General features: G+C 37.6%; 1 protein-coding gene across 1 annotated transcript in view; it reads left to right on the plus strand.

Annotated features, from left to right (window-relative positions):
- LOC106529626 (glomulin) overlaps positions 1-12,438 on the plus strand; it is an 18,837-nt gene that overhangs the window by 5,090 nt on the left and 1,309 nt on the right. Inside the window, exons 3-16 of the mRNA XM_014025101.1 lie at positions 450-560; positions 1,655-1,763; positions 2,042-2,285; positions 3,609-3,699; positions 3,783-3,937; positions 4,043-4,096; positions 4,175-4,205; positions 4,296-4,385; positions 6,806-6,847; positions 6,948-7,021; positions 7,237-7,321; positions 10,681-10,790; positions 10,867-10,930; positions 11,011-11,146. Coding sequence (XP_013880555.1) covers positions 450-560; positions 1,655-1,763; positions 2,042-2,285; positions 3,609-3,699; positions 3,783-3,937; positions 4,043-4,096; positions 4,175-4,205; positions 4,296-4,385; positions 6,806-6,847; positions 6,948-7,021; positions 7,237-7,321; positions 10,681-10,790; positions 10,867-10,930; positions 11,011-11,146 — 1,396 coding nt within the window. The remainder of the gene's footprint in view (positions 1-449; positions 561-1,654; positions 1,764-2,041; positions 2,286-3,608; positions 3,700-3,782; positions 3,938-4,042; positions 4,097-4,174; positions 4,206-4,295; positions 4,386-6,805; positions 6,848-6,947; positions 7,022-7,236; positions 7,322-10,680; positions 10,791-10,866; positions 10,931-11,010; positions 11,147-12,438) is intronic.

Here is a 12,438-nt window from a genome sequence, read left to right on the forward strand (position 1 = left end):
TCATAGAAGAGGTCCACGAAACCTTCAAGATTTGAAGACTGTGTGGTAGAATGGGCCAAAATCCCACATGATTAATGCATGCCACTAGTTTCTACATACAGGAGGCGTCTTGAAGCTGTCATTGACAACAGCGGTTTTTGTATAAATTATTAGATAAATTCCAGTAAGTGTGTTCAATACTTTTTCCCTGTGCCATTCTACATTAGTACAAATAACTTCATTTCTGGACATTTATGGTTTGATTTCTTTGTATGTCTGGATCACTTGGGTTGTTACCGACATCTGGTGAAAATTTCATGTCATTAGCACCTCTAGTAATATATTTACTAAGAAAAATGGTGACATGTTCAATACTTATTTTACCCGCTGTATAGTGTTTTTTAATTTTCAAATCCTCACCATCAAGACTCTTTTTCTGAGTTATTGATAAAGTGTTCTTATACACACAGGGGATTGTGGCTTCTATGGGCTGTGAGCTTCTGGCACCTCTTGTAAAAGAAATGGTTCAAAAGAAGAAGAGTCAAGACCACTGCCAGGCTGCCGTCACTCAACTGACCAAGGTAGGTCCAGGAAATACACCTAGAATTTTAGAAAATGACTTTTTAAATTAAAGGATACAAGTAAACTAATAAATATGTAATTCATTCATTGAAGCAAACAAAGTGTTTTCTCTGTCTGTTTCAAAAACAGCTTGGAAGAGGTTCATGTTTACTTCTGTAGTGGTCACCTAGGGGTGGAATAAACACTTCCACTGGTCTTTGAACTTGATCTCAGAAAGCTTTCTTCAGAGACATAACTCTGTTCAAGTTAAAGCCATAACAGGTTTTCTTAAACAGTAAAGAGACATTTTCTTATTATTAATCAGATAATAAACAGAATAATCTTCATTTTTTCATAATTTTATCAATGTATAAAAAAGAAACCCAAAAATAATGTTATTACAATGTTTTATGGCACTTTGATGTAACATTTACTTAATTTTAGATCATTTATGAACTGAAGACTTTAGTATTTGCAAATTTGAAAAAATAAATTAGTATCCATTCCTGCTGAATACAAGATTCTAGTTGCCCTGGTTGTTTTAGAAATTAGTTTTTCACGTTTACGTATATCAGGATTTAAAAATTGTTGTAGAAACAGTCTGGCGAAAGATTCCACACTTTCACTTTTTTGAAGCTACGCTGTTTATTATTAACGTAACTGCAGAATGAGGTCCAGCATTATTATGGCAAATTGATCACAAATTTCACCTTGATGATAACTTGTGTTGCAATAAAAAATGTCTAGCTTTCAGACCAGGGCATTGATTTCCTTAATTTTGGGAGATTGGCCAATACTTTGATAAGATCGGTGGAAAAGATCAGCTTCTCTTCTGCCTCCAACAAAGGTCTGAAAATCAGCCACTGTCTCGTTTTGCTCTGCTGTGAGCACTGCCTGATGTCCAGTTAAAACAAGTTTGTATCATTTTTCAAAGTTTTTCAATAAAATAAGATTGGAACGTTGAAGGTGTGACCTTATAACACCTTAGTTATTTTAAAAATTGGTACTGGAATGGAGAGGTCAGACTTTTTAAAGGTGATCAGTCAGAAAACTGCCATGGCTGCAGACCTATTTCAGACACATTAACTTTACACGAATCTGATCTGTTGTCTAGACTTGCAGCCCTGAAACACTCGTGAAAAGCTTCCTTGAAGTAACTGAAGATGTTGATCCAGGCGCCATTTCTGAAACCATAATAACTCTTCTTCCACATCTTCAAACAGGTAAATCAAATATTTGAGCTGTTATCTAATATTCCCCCAAACATCAGAGTAGCTCTACGGTAATTTCTATCATTCTGCATAAAAAGCATTTATAGTTGCACTAAACAACTTTAATCTTGGTGTTAAAATGTGGATAAAAATAGCTGAGTTGTTTTTGTTGTCTAAAAAGCAGAAGCTCTTTTTCAAACCAAGGGGTTTGGCTCCCTCTTCAGCACATTAATGTCAACAACATGAACAAAGATGAAAGTTGGATAACGTGAACATTTATTGTCTCTAAGCTCTGCTCCAGCTGGATGAGAGAAAGGGGGCCTGTGTGGGTTTGGTTCTGTCAGCAGTCCAGAAGCAGCTGTCCCGGCTGCCTGTACCGTACACCCAGCAGCAGGAGGAGGCTGATGAGCATGGCCTGTGTCGCTGCTGCTCTGCCTTGGCTGCTTTCATCAAGCCTTTTGTAGAGGAGGTGAAGAAGAAAGATGAAAACGCTTCTGCTGAAGACGAGGAGCTGAGGACAGAACTCCTGAAGTTGTACGTTTGGGTTCCAGGGCTACCTCATACCACCTGAGTAACTATCATCAGAGACCAGAGTAAAACTTTACATTTGTGTAAGAATGTTGAGGTTTTACACCAATATTATATGGTTGTGTCAATGTTCCTGCTCAGTTTTTTAATCTCCATTAATCCAAAGTTGTGGTCAAAAGTTTTGAGGATTCAAATATGATTTGTCAGTTTGTTGCTTCATTGCTTTAAATTACAGTTGTTTCTTAAGTTTCAAAGGATTTTATTTACAGTTATTTTTATGTATTTGCCTGTTTGACTGTGTTTTTAGGCTTCATTAACTGAAAAGAGCCCCCCATTCATGAATGATCTCAGCAGAGTTGTGACGTTTGTGAACGATTTGAATCTTTTGAACAACTTTTTACAACAAACAATAGGAACAGAGTTGTGGAGAGTAAAGGACTGTTCTTTCTTTGTAATATCTTTATTTTCTCCCCCTTAACCGGAGACAATCACTCCTCCTTTGCTTTTTCACATAAAACAGGCATAGGGTTGTAGTACATCAGCTAAGGGGGAAAAGGGGAGGCAATGATGTAACTTGTTTAATTAAAAACTCGTAATGACCTGGACCCCTTCAAAGAGCCATTTGTCCCATCTGTAGCTCTCAGGATGCCTCACTGTTGGCATGACAGACCTGAACGTACCACAGTTAGTTTTCTCTGAACAACCTTCTTCCCAAATGCCCCAAACAATTAGAAAGGGGATTAATCAGAGAACGTGAGTCCTGAGCAGTCCAATCCCTGGATCTTTAACAGAATATCAGTGTCTTAGACAGAAGTGGCATCTTTGCTGTCCTCCTTGACACCAGGCCATTCTCCAAAAGTCTTCATGCAGAGGTTCCCACATTTCCCTAAGTAAACTATTCACCGGTGGTGCACCAAACTGCAGCTAATTAAAATCAGGAGGTAATCTTGGTGCTTGCTGAACTTTCTTGAATGACTTTCCTGAAATTTCTTCTTGAAGATGATCCGATCAGCTGTTGATTTATGAGTTATTTATATCAGCAGCACAACCATTACCTGTGATCTCTTTCCTCATCAACACTCTCACCTGCATTAACACAGGATCTTTGTTGTGAATCAGTGCTTGAATTGAAACTTTGTGCCAACTGATTAAGATTTTTTCCAAACATTTGGCCAGAACTTCATTTTGACAGACATAAACATCTTTTAATATTTACAAAAGTATGACAGCTATAATCAAAACTGACGAGTTTAAAGAAAAGCCAAATAAGTTTGAGTACGAACACTGAAAACTATTTTGAAATCAATTTAAATGTTTTTTTTTATTCAGCTGCATGAGGAGCTTAAGGGAGCCCTTGCTGGAAGCTGAACTGAACAAAGACAGAAAATCAGCTCTGTGGCTTTACGCAGCCGAGATCATGGTAGGAGAAATAAACGAATTTATGTGAATTTCCTGAATAATGTTCTCTTTCTTGGAGCCCAAAGTGTTTGATGTGCACTGCAGGACATATTACTCGTCATCAAAGAGTCACTCCTGTTCTCCGGTTCTCTGAGGAGAGACATCCTGGTGGACAATCTGTCCAAGGAGTCCACAGCATGTTGGGCCTATTTGTTGTTCGTCCAGCTCATCGGCATAAACAGCTTCCCAGCTGTGTTCAAGTGAGACTATAACCACTGTCTAGTGAGCTTGTTTTTATTATCTTACATAAGATACAGCATTTACCCTGTTAAATGTATTCATGTTGACCTCATCTGCTGTTGTAGTCTTGTGTTTCTTCTTCAGTGCAACATGGATCACATCGATCAACTCCTCAGCTGGTGTGTTATCAGTACAATCTGCTGAGATGGATTTTGGTTTTTAAATTATTATTTTAACAAGTTGTTTTTTTTAAACAGCAAAATGGAATCACATTTACTCAAAGGACTGGTAATAAGCAAATACATATTAGAAATAACATCAAGAATAAAAAAGTTATTTCTATAATTGGTTCTTTCCATGGCATCATTTTATTTATAGGCACTATTTTCAAAGAGTTTGGAGATGGTAGAGGACAACAGCCTTCCAGTGGGTCTGCTGGAGCTGAAGAGCTTCAATAACGCTCCACAGGTAAATTATTGGAAACTTTACAATGACCTTCATGCTGTTTTAACTGAAATATTTCACCATTTTTGTTCCATCTAAAGGAAAAAAAGTAGACAGGTACTGCATTATAACAACCCTCAAGAGAGAAAAAAAGCTCTGCTCTAGCAAATATTTTACAACAAAATACTCAGTAAAATATTAAATGACTTGTTGGTGATGAAACTCGAACTACTGTAAACTATCAATCGGTTGGGAAATTAGGATGAGACAATTTAAAAACACTGATCTGAATCAAATATCAAGCATTGGAACTCAGCAGATTGCTAAAACGACAATAAAAATGGTGACAAGTTAGTAAAAATTCTGTTTTTATTTAGCATCTTTATGTTCCAATGTTGTATTTATTAAAAATAACATTTTTATGTGGTTCTTACTGGTTTTCCAAATTAAGTAAGTAAATCTTCTCATGAACACAAAAAATATTAAATTGTCACTTTACATTTTTGAACAAGGACAACAGGAATACAGAGGCAGAACATTTAACCAAATGTAGAATCTTGTATTGTGGAAATGAAAAACTGGATATTTAAGCACAGCAGGGAGGTGTAAAAATAGTTGTAGTAATGTTTTGGAGTATTGGCAGGCCAAGGGAGCTGCAGCCCTGGCTGTTGCTGAAACAAAGGCTCAGATGTGGGAGGAGTTGGGTGAGGCCTTGGATGGAGACTCGATTAACTCTGAAAACATTTTGGCAAACTGTCAAATGGCTGAGGCTAGGGAAGCAGCTCTTTACCAACACTGTGTTTAGTGGAGGAGTGCTGTTAACGAGTGATGTCAGGTGGTGGAAGGAACACTTGGACGATGTTCTCAACCCCACCAGCACGTCTTTCATGGAGGCAGATGAGCCTGGGGACTTTGGGGTTGGTCTGTCCGTAACAGATGCTGAGGTTGCAAAGGTAGTTCAAAAACTCTGCAGCAGAAGAGCTCCAGGGCTTGACAAGATACACACAGAGTTCATCAAGGTTCTGGATGCCTCTGAGCTGCCAGTAAACAAGTTTGGGTATCTCAGAGTTTAATAGACAGGACCAAGGCCATAACTCACTTTAAAAACCAAAGCAAGAACCCCAAGATCTGTTCATAATGCGCAATGTAGAGACTTAAACACAGATGTGATGTGAAGCTCTCTTTCTGATATTTGTCATCATTCATACAGCTGAGTTCTATTTAAAGTAGATTTGTTGCTGTTGTGCTTTAAGGAAATGCCAAACCATTAACTTGATTTCTAAAATATCTTAAGTCAACTTAATAATAGGGCTGTGTATTGGCAAGAATTTGGTGATACGATACATATCATGACAAAGGGGTCACGATATGATATATCCCGATATTTGCGATACTGTAAACAAGGCGATATATTGCGATTTTTTTTGGTCCAAAAACTCTGTTAAATAAAAACCTCTTACTGGGGAAAAAAAAAAGAAAAACCAATATTCATTGTCTCAGAAAATTCTAATATTACATAGACATACTTTTGATACATTTAGCTCTGTTCTGCTTTGTATGTATTTTATTTTATTTGTTTCATATTTCTTATTTCATCCATGTTTTTAATTATCAGACTAAATTTGCCAATAAATAGGTTGAAAATATATTTTTTGCAGCTTTTAGTTTTTAATATTAATTTACAATATGGTCACCCAACACTTAATAATAGCCTCTACCTCAAGAGGTAGAGTAGCCAAATGGCTGGCTCACTGCTGCCAACTAGCCGTTCATTTTTATGTTGTAGTTCAGCCTCTGACCACTAGTTGACAGCAGTGAGCCAGCTCACTGCTATCAACTAGTGGTCAGAGGCTGAACTACAACATAACAATGAACGGCTGGCAGGAAAGTTGACATTTTAAACCTTAATAAAAAATTGATACAGGGCTTTAGAATATCGATACAGTATCGGGAAATGAAATATCGCGATATTTCAATGTATCAATATTTTCTTACACCCCTACTTAATAACTGCTGGTTGACAGTAAACACAAATTTTTTGATTTGCCTAGTGTGTATGTGAACTTTTTAGAGACATACATCACTTTAGTCTTCATGATTGTTTAAAGTGCTTTACAATTAAAGTTGGATTGAATTGGACGTAATTCTTTATATTGAGTCTAATATGATGCATTAGGTTATCAGTACCTAGAAAATACTTAAATAAAAATACCAAGCAGTTAGGATAAACTTATTTCACACACTGCTTTTCCAATTTGACTTGGTTTGGGTTAAATAAATAATAATTGTGTATTATGTTGTGCTGTTTAACAAAAGCTGTCATTTACTAGGAAATGGAGGGTATGTACATGCCTGTACTTCCCTATAATTTTATTATAGTTTATTAAAATGCATTTTAATGAGTGCATTGATCCCAAACTGAGTTTTGCTGTTCCGAATTTCAGAGACTGCGGCAAGTCCTTACTGACTGTCCAATCCAACATTTAGTGAGTACTTTACAATGTTTTATTATTATTTTAAAATTGTTACTGACATCAGAAGTTTTGTTTAATCATTTTACTTCATTTTGGGGTCACGTTTCTCCAGAGAGAATCAGGACTTCAGGTTTTTCAGCTGCTCATCAACAAACTAGATGCTGAAGCAAAGCACAAATTCTTCAGGTAAGAGAACCTTGAAAACAAATAATATCCAGGTGCATCTCACTGTTTTTTGTTGTACTTCACCTCTCATCTGTTGACTGCTTTGCCCTTTTCTTTTTAAATTTTGATACTATATATGCTAAACTCATTATTTTTGGGACGTTTTGCCCTTTTTTAAAATCTAACATTGTATTCTGAATGAGCCAATAAGTTTCTTATTAATTCCTACTTTTCAGGTGCATGTTAAAAACCAGCAACCATGCAGGTGTAGAGAGTTACATAGTCAAGAACATCAGGAGTCAAATCCAACTTTCTATGAAGGTAAGTAGAAACGGTGCTTAATGCTGTTATTAAACTGATATCAGTTTTAGAATAGAATAGAAATAGCCTTTATTGTCCTGCCGAGGGGAAATTCAGGTGTCACAGCAGCATCCGTACAGACGTTCACACACTAGTTACTTTACAAACTATAGATAGTGCACACAAAACAAAATTAACACTGACTAGCCACAAAACAACTACTGATAATAAAAAATAATATAACGAATTGTGCAAGAATAGAAAAATATGTGTTTTGTTTTAGACGGTAGACTATCAGAATCCAAAATTAGGAATCAGAAATTGCCTGTTTTCAGTGCAAAACAATCTTAGTAAGTATTGATACCTGCCTCAAGTTTTCATACTTGTACTCAATAAAAACACCCCAATACTTCAGACCAATACCACTGTTATGCTAGGTAACATCATTTCTTCATCTCCCTTGCAGGTCATGAAGGGCTAAAAAATTAAAATGTTCCTAGTTTGAAGATATTTAAAGATGTGATGTTTGGTGATGTTCAAACAGCAGGCTCTTTGTTATGTTCTTAAAAGAAATGTGTTTCTAAAGTCACTGTGTAATGTTTAAGTACTAATGAATTAACTACTCAGCATCGGCAAGTACCAAAACTGAAGTACTTATACCTGATCTGACAAAATCCAGTATCAAGACACCCTAACTTTAGACAGAAACTTTCACACAGTCAAACCTTGGAACAGTGTTGAGACGATTACAGTTAAAATCTGATTTATTTAATCCTTTTGAAACCAATCATTATACTTGTTTAATATCTAAAGTGATGTTTTAATTAACTTGACTGACCTCACTAAAAAGGGGGACCACAGAGTGTGTTCCAGCTGTAGGGGGATCACACTCCTAAGCCTACCTGGTAAGGTCTATTCAGGGGTCCTGGAGAGGAGGGTCCATCAGACAGTTGAATCTCGGATTCAGGAAGAGCAGTGTGGTTTTCCTCCTGGTCGTGGATCAGCTCTACACCCTCAGCAGGGTCCTGGAGGGTGCATGGGAGTTCACTCAACCAGTCTACATGTGGACTTGGAGAAGGCGCTCCACCGTGTCCCTCGGAGAATCCTGTAGGGGGTACTCCGGGAGTATGGGGTACCAGACCCATTGATACGGCTGTTACGATCGGTGTCAGAGTTTGGTCCGTATTGCTGGTAGTAAATCAGGCTCATATCCAGTGAGAGTTGGACTCCGACAAGGTTGTCCTTTGTCACCGATTCTGCTCATAACTTTTATGGACAGAATTTCTAGGCGCAGCTAAGGTGTTGAGGGGATCCTTTTTGGTGATCTTAGGATCACATCTCTGCTTTTTGCAGATGATGTGGTCCTATTGGCTTCATCAGATCGTGATCTCCAGCTCTCACTGGAGCGGTTCACAGCCGAGTGTGAAGCGGCCACGAGGAGGATCAGTGCCTCCAAATCAGGGTACATGGTCTTGAGCCAAAAAAAGTGTAGCGTGCTGGTCAAGCTTTACCGGTCAATCTAAGTTCCTACCCTCATCTATGGTCACAAGTTCTGGGTAGTGACTGTAAGAACAAGATCACGGATAAACCAGCCAAAATGAGTTTCCTCCGCAGGATGTCTGGGCTCTCCATTAGAGGTAGAATAAGAAGCTTGGTTATCTGGGAGGGACTCAGAGTAGAGCCGCTGCTCCTCTACATCGAGAGGAGCCAGTTGAGGTGGCTCGGGTATCTGGTTAGGATGCCTCCTGGATGCCTCCCTGGTGAGGTGTTCTGGGCACATCCCACTGGGAGGAGACCCAGAGGAAAACCCAGAACACAATAGAGGTACTATGTTTCTTGACTGGTCTAGGAACGCCTTGGGATTCCCCCCAGATGAGCTGAGCCAAGTGGTTGAGGAGAGGGAAGTCTGGGTCTCTCTGCTTAGGCTGCTGCCCCCAAGACTCAACTGAGAACTGGTGGTCCATAAGTCTTGTAAACTTCAAAACTCTAAGTTTTCGCACAGTTATTGTAGTCATATTGTTAAAGTAAGAAGAATCCATGCCTTGATGAGTCACAAATTGGAAATACTTCAAACTCAAACTGTGATGATAAAACACCTGTAAATAAAATCACTTACCTTTTTCATCTGTTTCAGTTCCACTCAATATTCTGACTTACTGAGTTCATGTCACAAACATTCAGATGATTTAAGAGTGAAATATAATGGACTTTTAACAAAACTGTACATGTTCTAAAATATTTGTATCTTTACAAGAAGGTTGATTACATTAAGTATAAACCAGTAATTACGTGTCAAACTTTCATAACTAGGTTTAATCAAAAACTACTGTTTCTATCTTCTTTTCTAATCATATATCTTTCAATGCCACATGCAATGAAGTATCAATCAATGTGGGTGGCCACTGAGGTTCCAGGGTTGGCAGGTGCTTCCCCTCTTACCTCCTCCTTGTTTCCCCATTATCCTTCTGGTGTTTAGATAATGCAACTCTTCAGACAAACACTTTTGACTATACAGTTTATAACTGTTCTAAAGTTTAGGCTTGTAACAACATTGCAGAAAACAAAAACTTACGATGGGGGCTAAAAACTAAAAATACTTTAAAATGTTTTAAAGCAAAAAATGTCGACAGTGGATTAGTTATAATTCAGTAGTAGATTAGAAATCATATGCCTTTACATAATAGACAAAAATGCATAAAAATAATTTTAACATTAATCATAAAACGAATAAATAAACAAAAACTTGGATTTTTTTGTACCGTAAAGTATAACAAACTACTCGACAACCTCAGAAATGTTTCAGAGGGAGAATGGTAGAAAGGATAATTTCTGCTGCTCCTAAATAAAAAAACATCTTTCATCTGGTTTTATCACAAGTGATAGATTATACTTGCCAAGGGCAAAACTGAAGCGTAGAGGGGACCAGGCTTTTGTTGTAGCGGCCCCAAGACCCTGGAACAACTTGCCTCTTGAGATCCTGCAGTCTGTTCAGTCTTTTAAATTCTACTTGAAAATTTACCTTTTTACACTGGCTTTTAGTTCAGTTTCAGTTTGAGTTACATCAGGAATTCATAATTGTGTCTTTATATGTTTTTAGTTTGTTTACAGTTTAATTGTATCGTGTCTGTGAAAAACTTTGGTCAACACTGCTGATTTTAAATGTGCTCTATAAATAAAGTGATGACGAGTTTAGAAAGCATCACAATTTGGAATATTTTTTGGAATATTTACAAATATAAATTTAAACTTTACGTTAAAAACAAAACTTTAGTAGACACAAGATTGCTTTAATTTTGTTTGCATAAGCTCTGTCCTGTGGCTGAAACACATTTTTATCCAATAGGCTGATTTAACGGGTTTCATCTATAATTATGTTCTAGGAGGGAAATGCAAATAAATGGTTCTTGGGTGTTGAATTACTGCCTCTGCTTCAACTGGTTCTGCATTTACCACAAGCTGCTGAGACAGACCTGCTCACTAACATGGACAAGTAAGTAAAACAATACAGTCAAAAAACAGACGGATAAAATAATGTTAATAACATTTTTGTGTTTCTGTTCGGCCAGAATCATGGAGAGCCTGAATCTTTTGCGCTTTTTACTTCTCCGAGACAAAGAACTGAGGAGCTATGTAAGTTTGATTCTGCACTCTCAGCCTTCATCTTCCAGAGTTTCCACAGAAAACTGATGGTCTTGTCTCCTAACCCTCAGGCTGATATGTGGGAGGAGCTGAGCAGCATCAAAGACTCCTACCTAAAAACTCTGCGAGTGTGTCTCAGCATGTCGAGAGCGTATTATTCTGCCGAACTGAAATCACTGAAGGACGAGCAAAAGCTGAAAGCTAGAGGTAGAAATTAGCTGCTATCCTGTAACACAAATGTTAATGCTGAGTGCAGGATGACTTTACCGAAGAGGCTGAGTCTTGGTTGCCAAAGTTAAGAAGCAAAACACAAACTGAAAGTAGTAAAGGCCTAGCTAAAAGCTAAAGTAGCAAAGGTTACTATATTTATTCACGTTTAATTCAATCTTGAGTATAATACCATCATTACTTTTTGGCTTAAAAAGCATACAAATCTAATCCTCATGTATAAAGCTACCACTCATTCAGACAGACTTCAGGATTTTTCAGCCTTTGCGGCGCACACTCTGGCGGGGAATCATTATTTGGGAACACACTCAAGGATGAGCAGCATGAGCTTTCAGTTCAGCGTGTCTTTGTAAAAATAATCCACTTCCAGAACAGAGCAGAGCAGAAGCTGTTTGTTAATTAGCAAGATGGATTTATCAGAACATACAACTAACATCCGTCTTTTCATCGTCGCGGTTAACAAGAAAAAAAAAACAACAAGTTTTTTTCTCCTCCAACTCTGGTGAGTAAACAACTACTGTTTATGATTGTTTATGTGCGACTCACAACAGGAGGGAGGAGGAAATGATTTATCCCCTGCGACACAATGTTTCAGTTATGTTTGAGAAAATATTGAAACTTATTGTAGTTGAAGATTTTAAAAAGTCTGTCAAAATTTATTCATGCATACTACAACCCCCATACTTTGTGGATGATTTTTGGGGTTAAATTTCTTAGATTATACATGCATAAATACGGTAGGCTAAAATAAATAAATAGTTAAAGTCTAGCTAAAAAAATGTAAAAGGCTAGGTAACAGCTAAAAGTAACTAAAGGCTAAAATTAGCTGTATGCTAGCTAAAAGTAGTATAAAAAATAAATAGGAGTCAGTATGCTGAATCTGAATTGGGTCCACAGTAGCTTCATGGTCAGTGCTGTGTTTTGTAATCCTGAGGTTGCGGGTTTGAGGCCAGGTTCTGTCAGGGGGTGCATCTGATATGAAACAGCTGGTAATTTTTATTTTGTGTAAGTTTGCTCATTGTATGGAATTGTGAAGAAGAGAGCAGCCTAAGGAACAACAAAAACAACATGAACCCATTTCTTGAATGGACCTAATATTTCTGTTACCCGTATTTTTCGGACTATAAGCCGCACCAGACTATAAGCCGCACCCGCCATTTTTTTTAAAAAAAGGCGCGAACATCAACGTATAAGCCGCACCAGACTATAAGCCACACCCCCCACCCCCCATCAGTAAAAACAAAAACAAAACAGTACACCCAAAATTGTGG

This window comes from Austrofundulus limnaeus, unplaced genomic scaffold (genome assembly GCF_001266775.1).
Source record: "Austrofundulus limnaeus strain Quisiro unplaced genomic scaffold, Austrofundulus_limnaeus-1.0 Scaffold456, whole genome shotgun sequence".
NCBI classification, from domain to species: domain Eukaryota; kingdom Metazoa; phylum Chordata; class Actinopteri; order Cyprinodontiformes; family Rivulidae; genus Austrofundulus; species Austrofundulus limnaeus.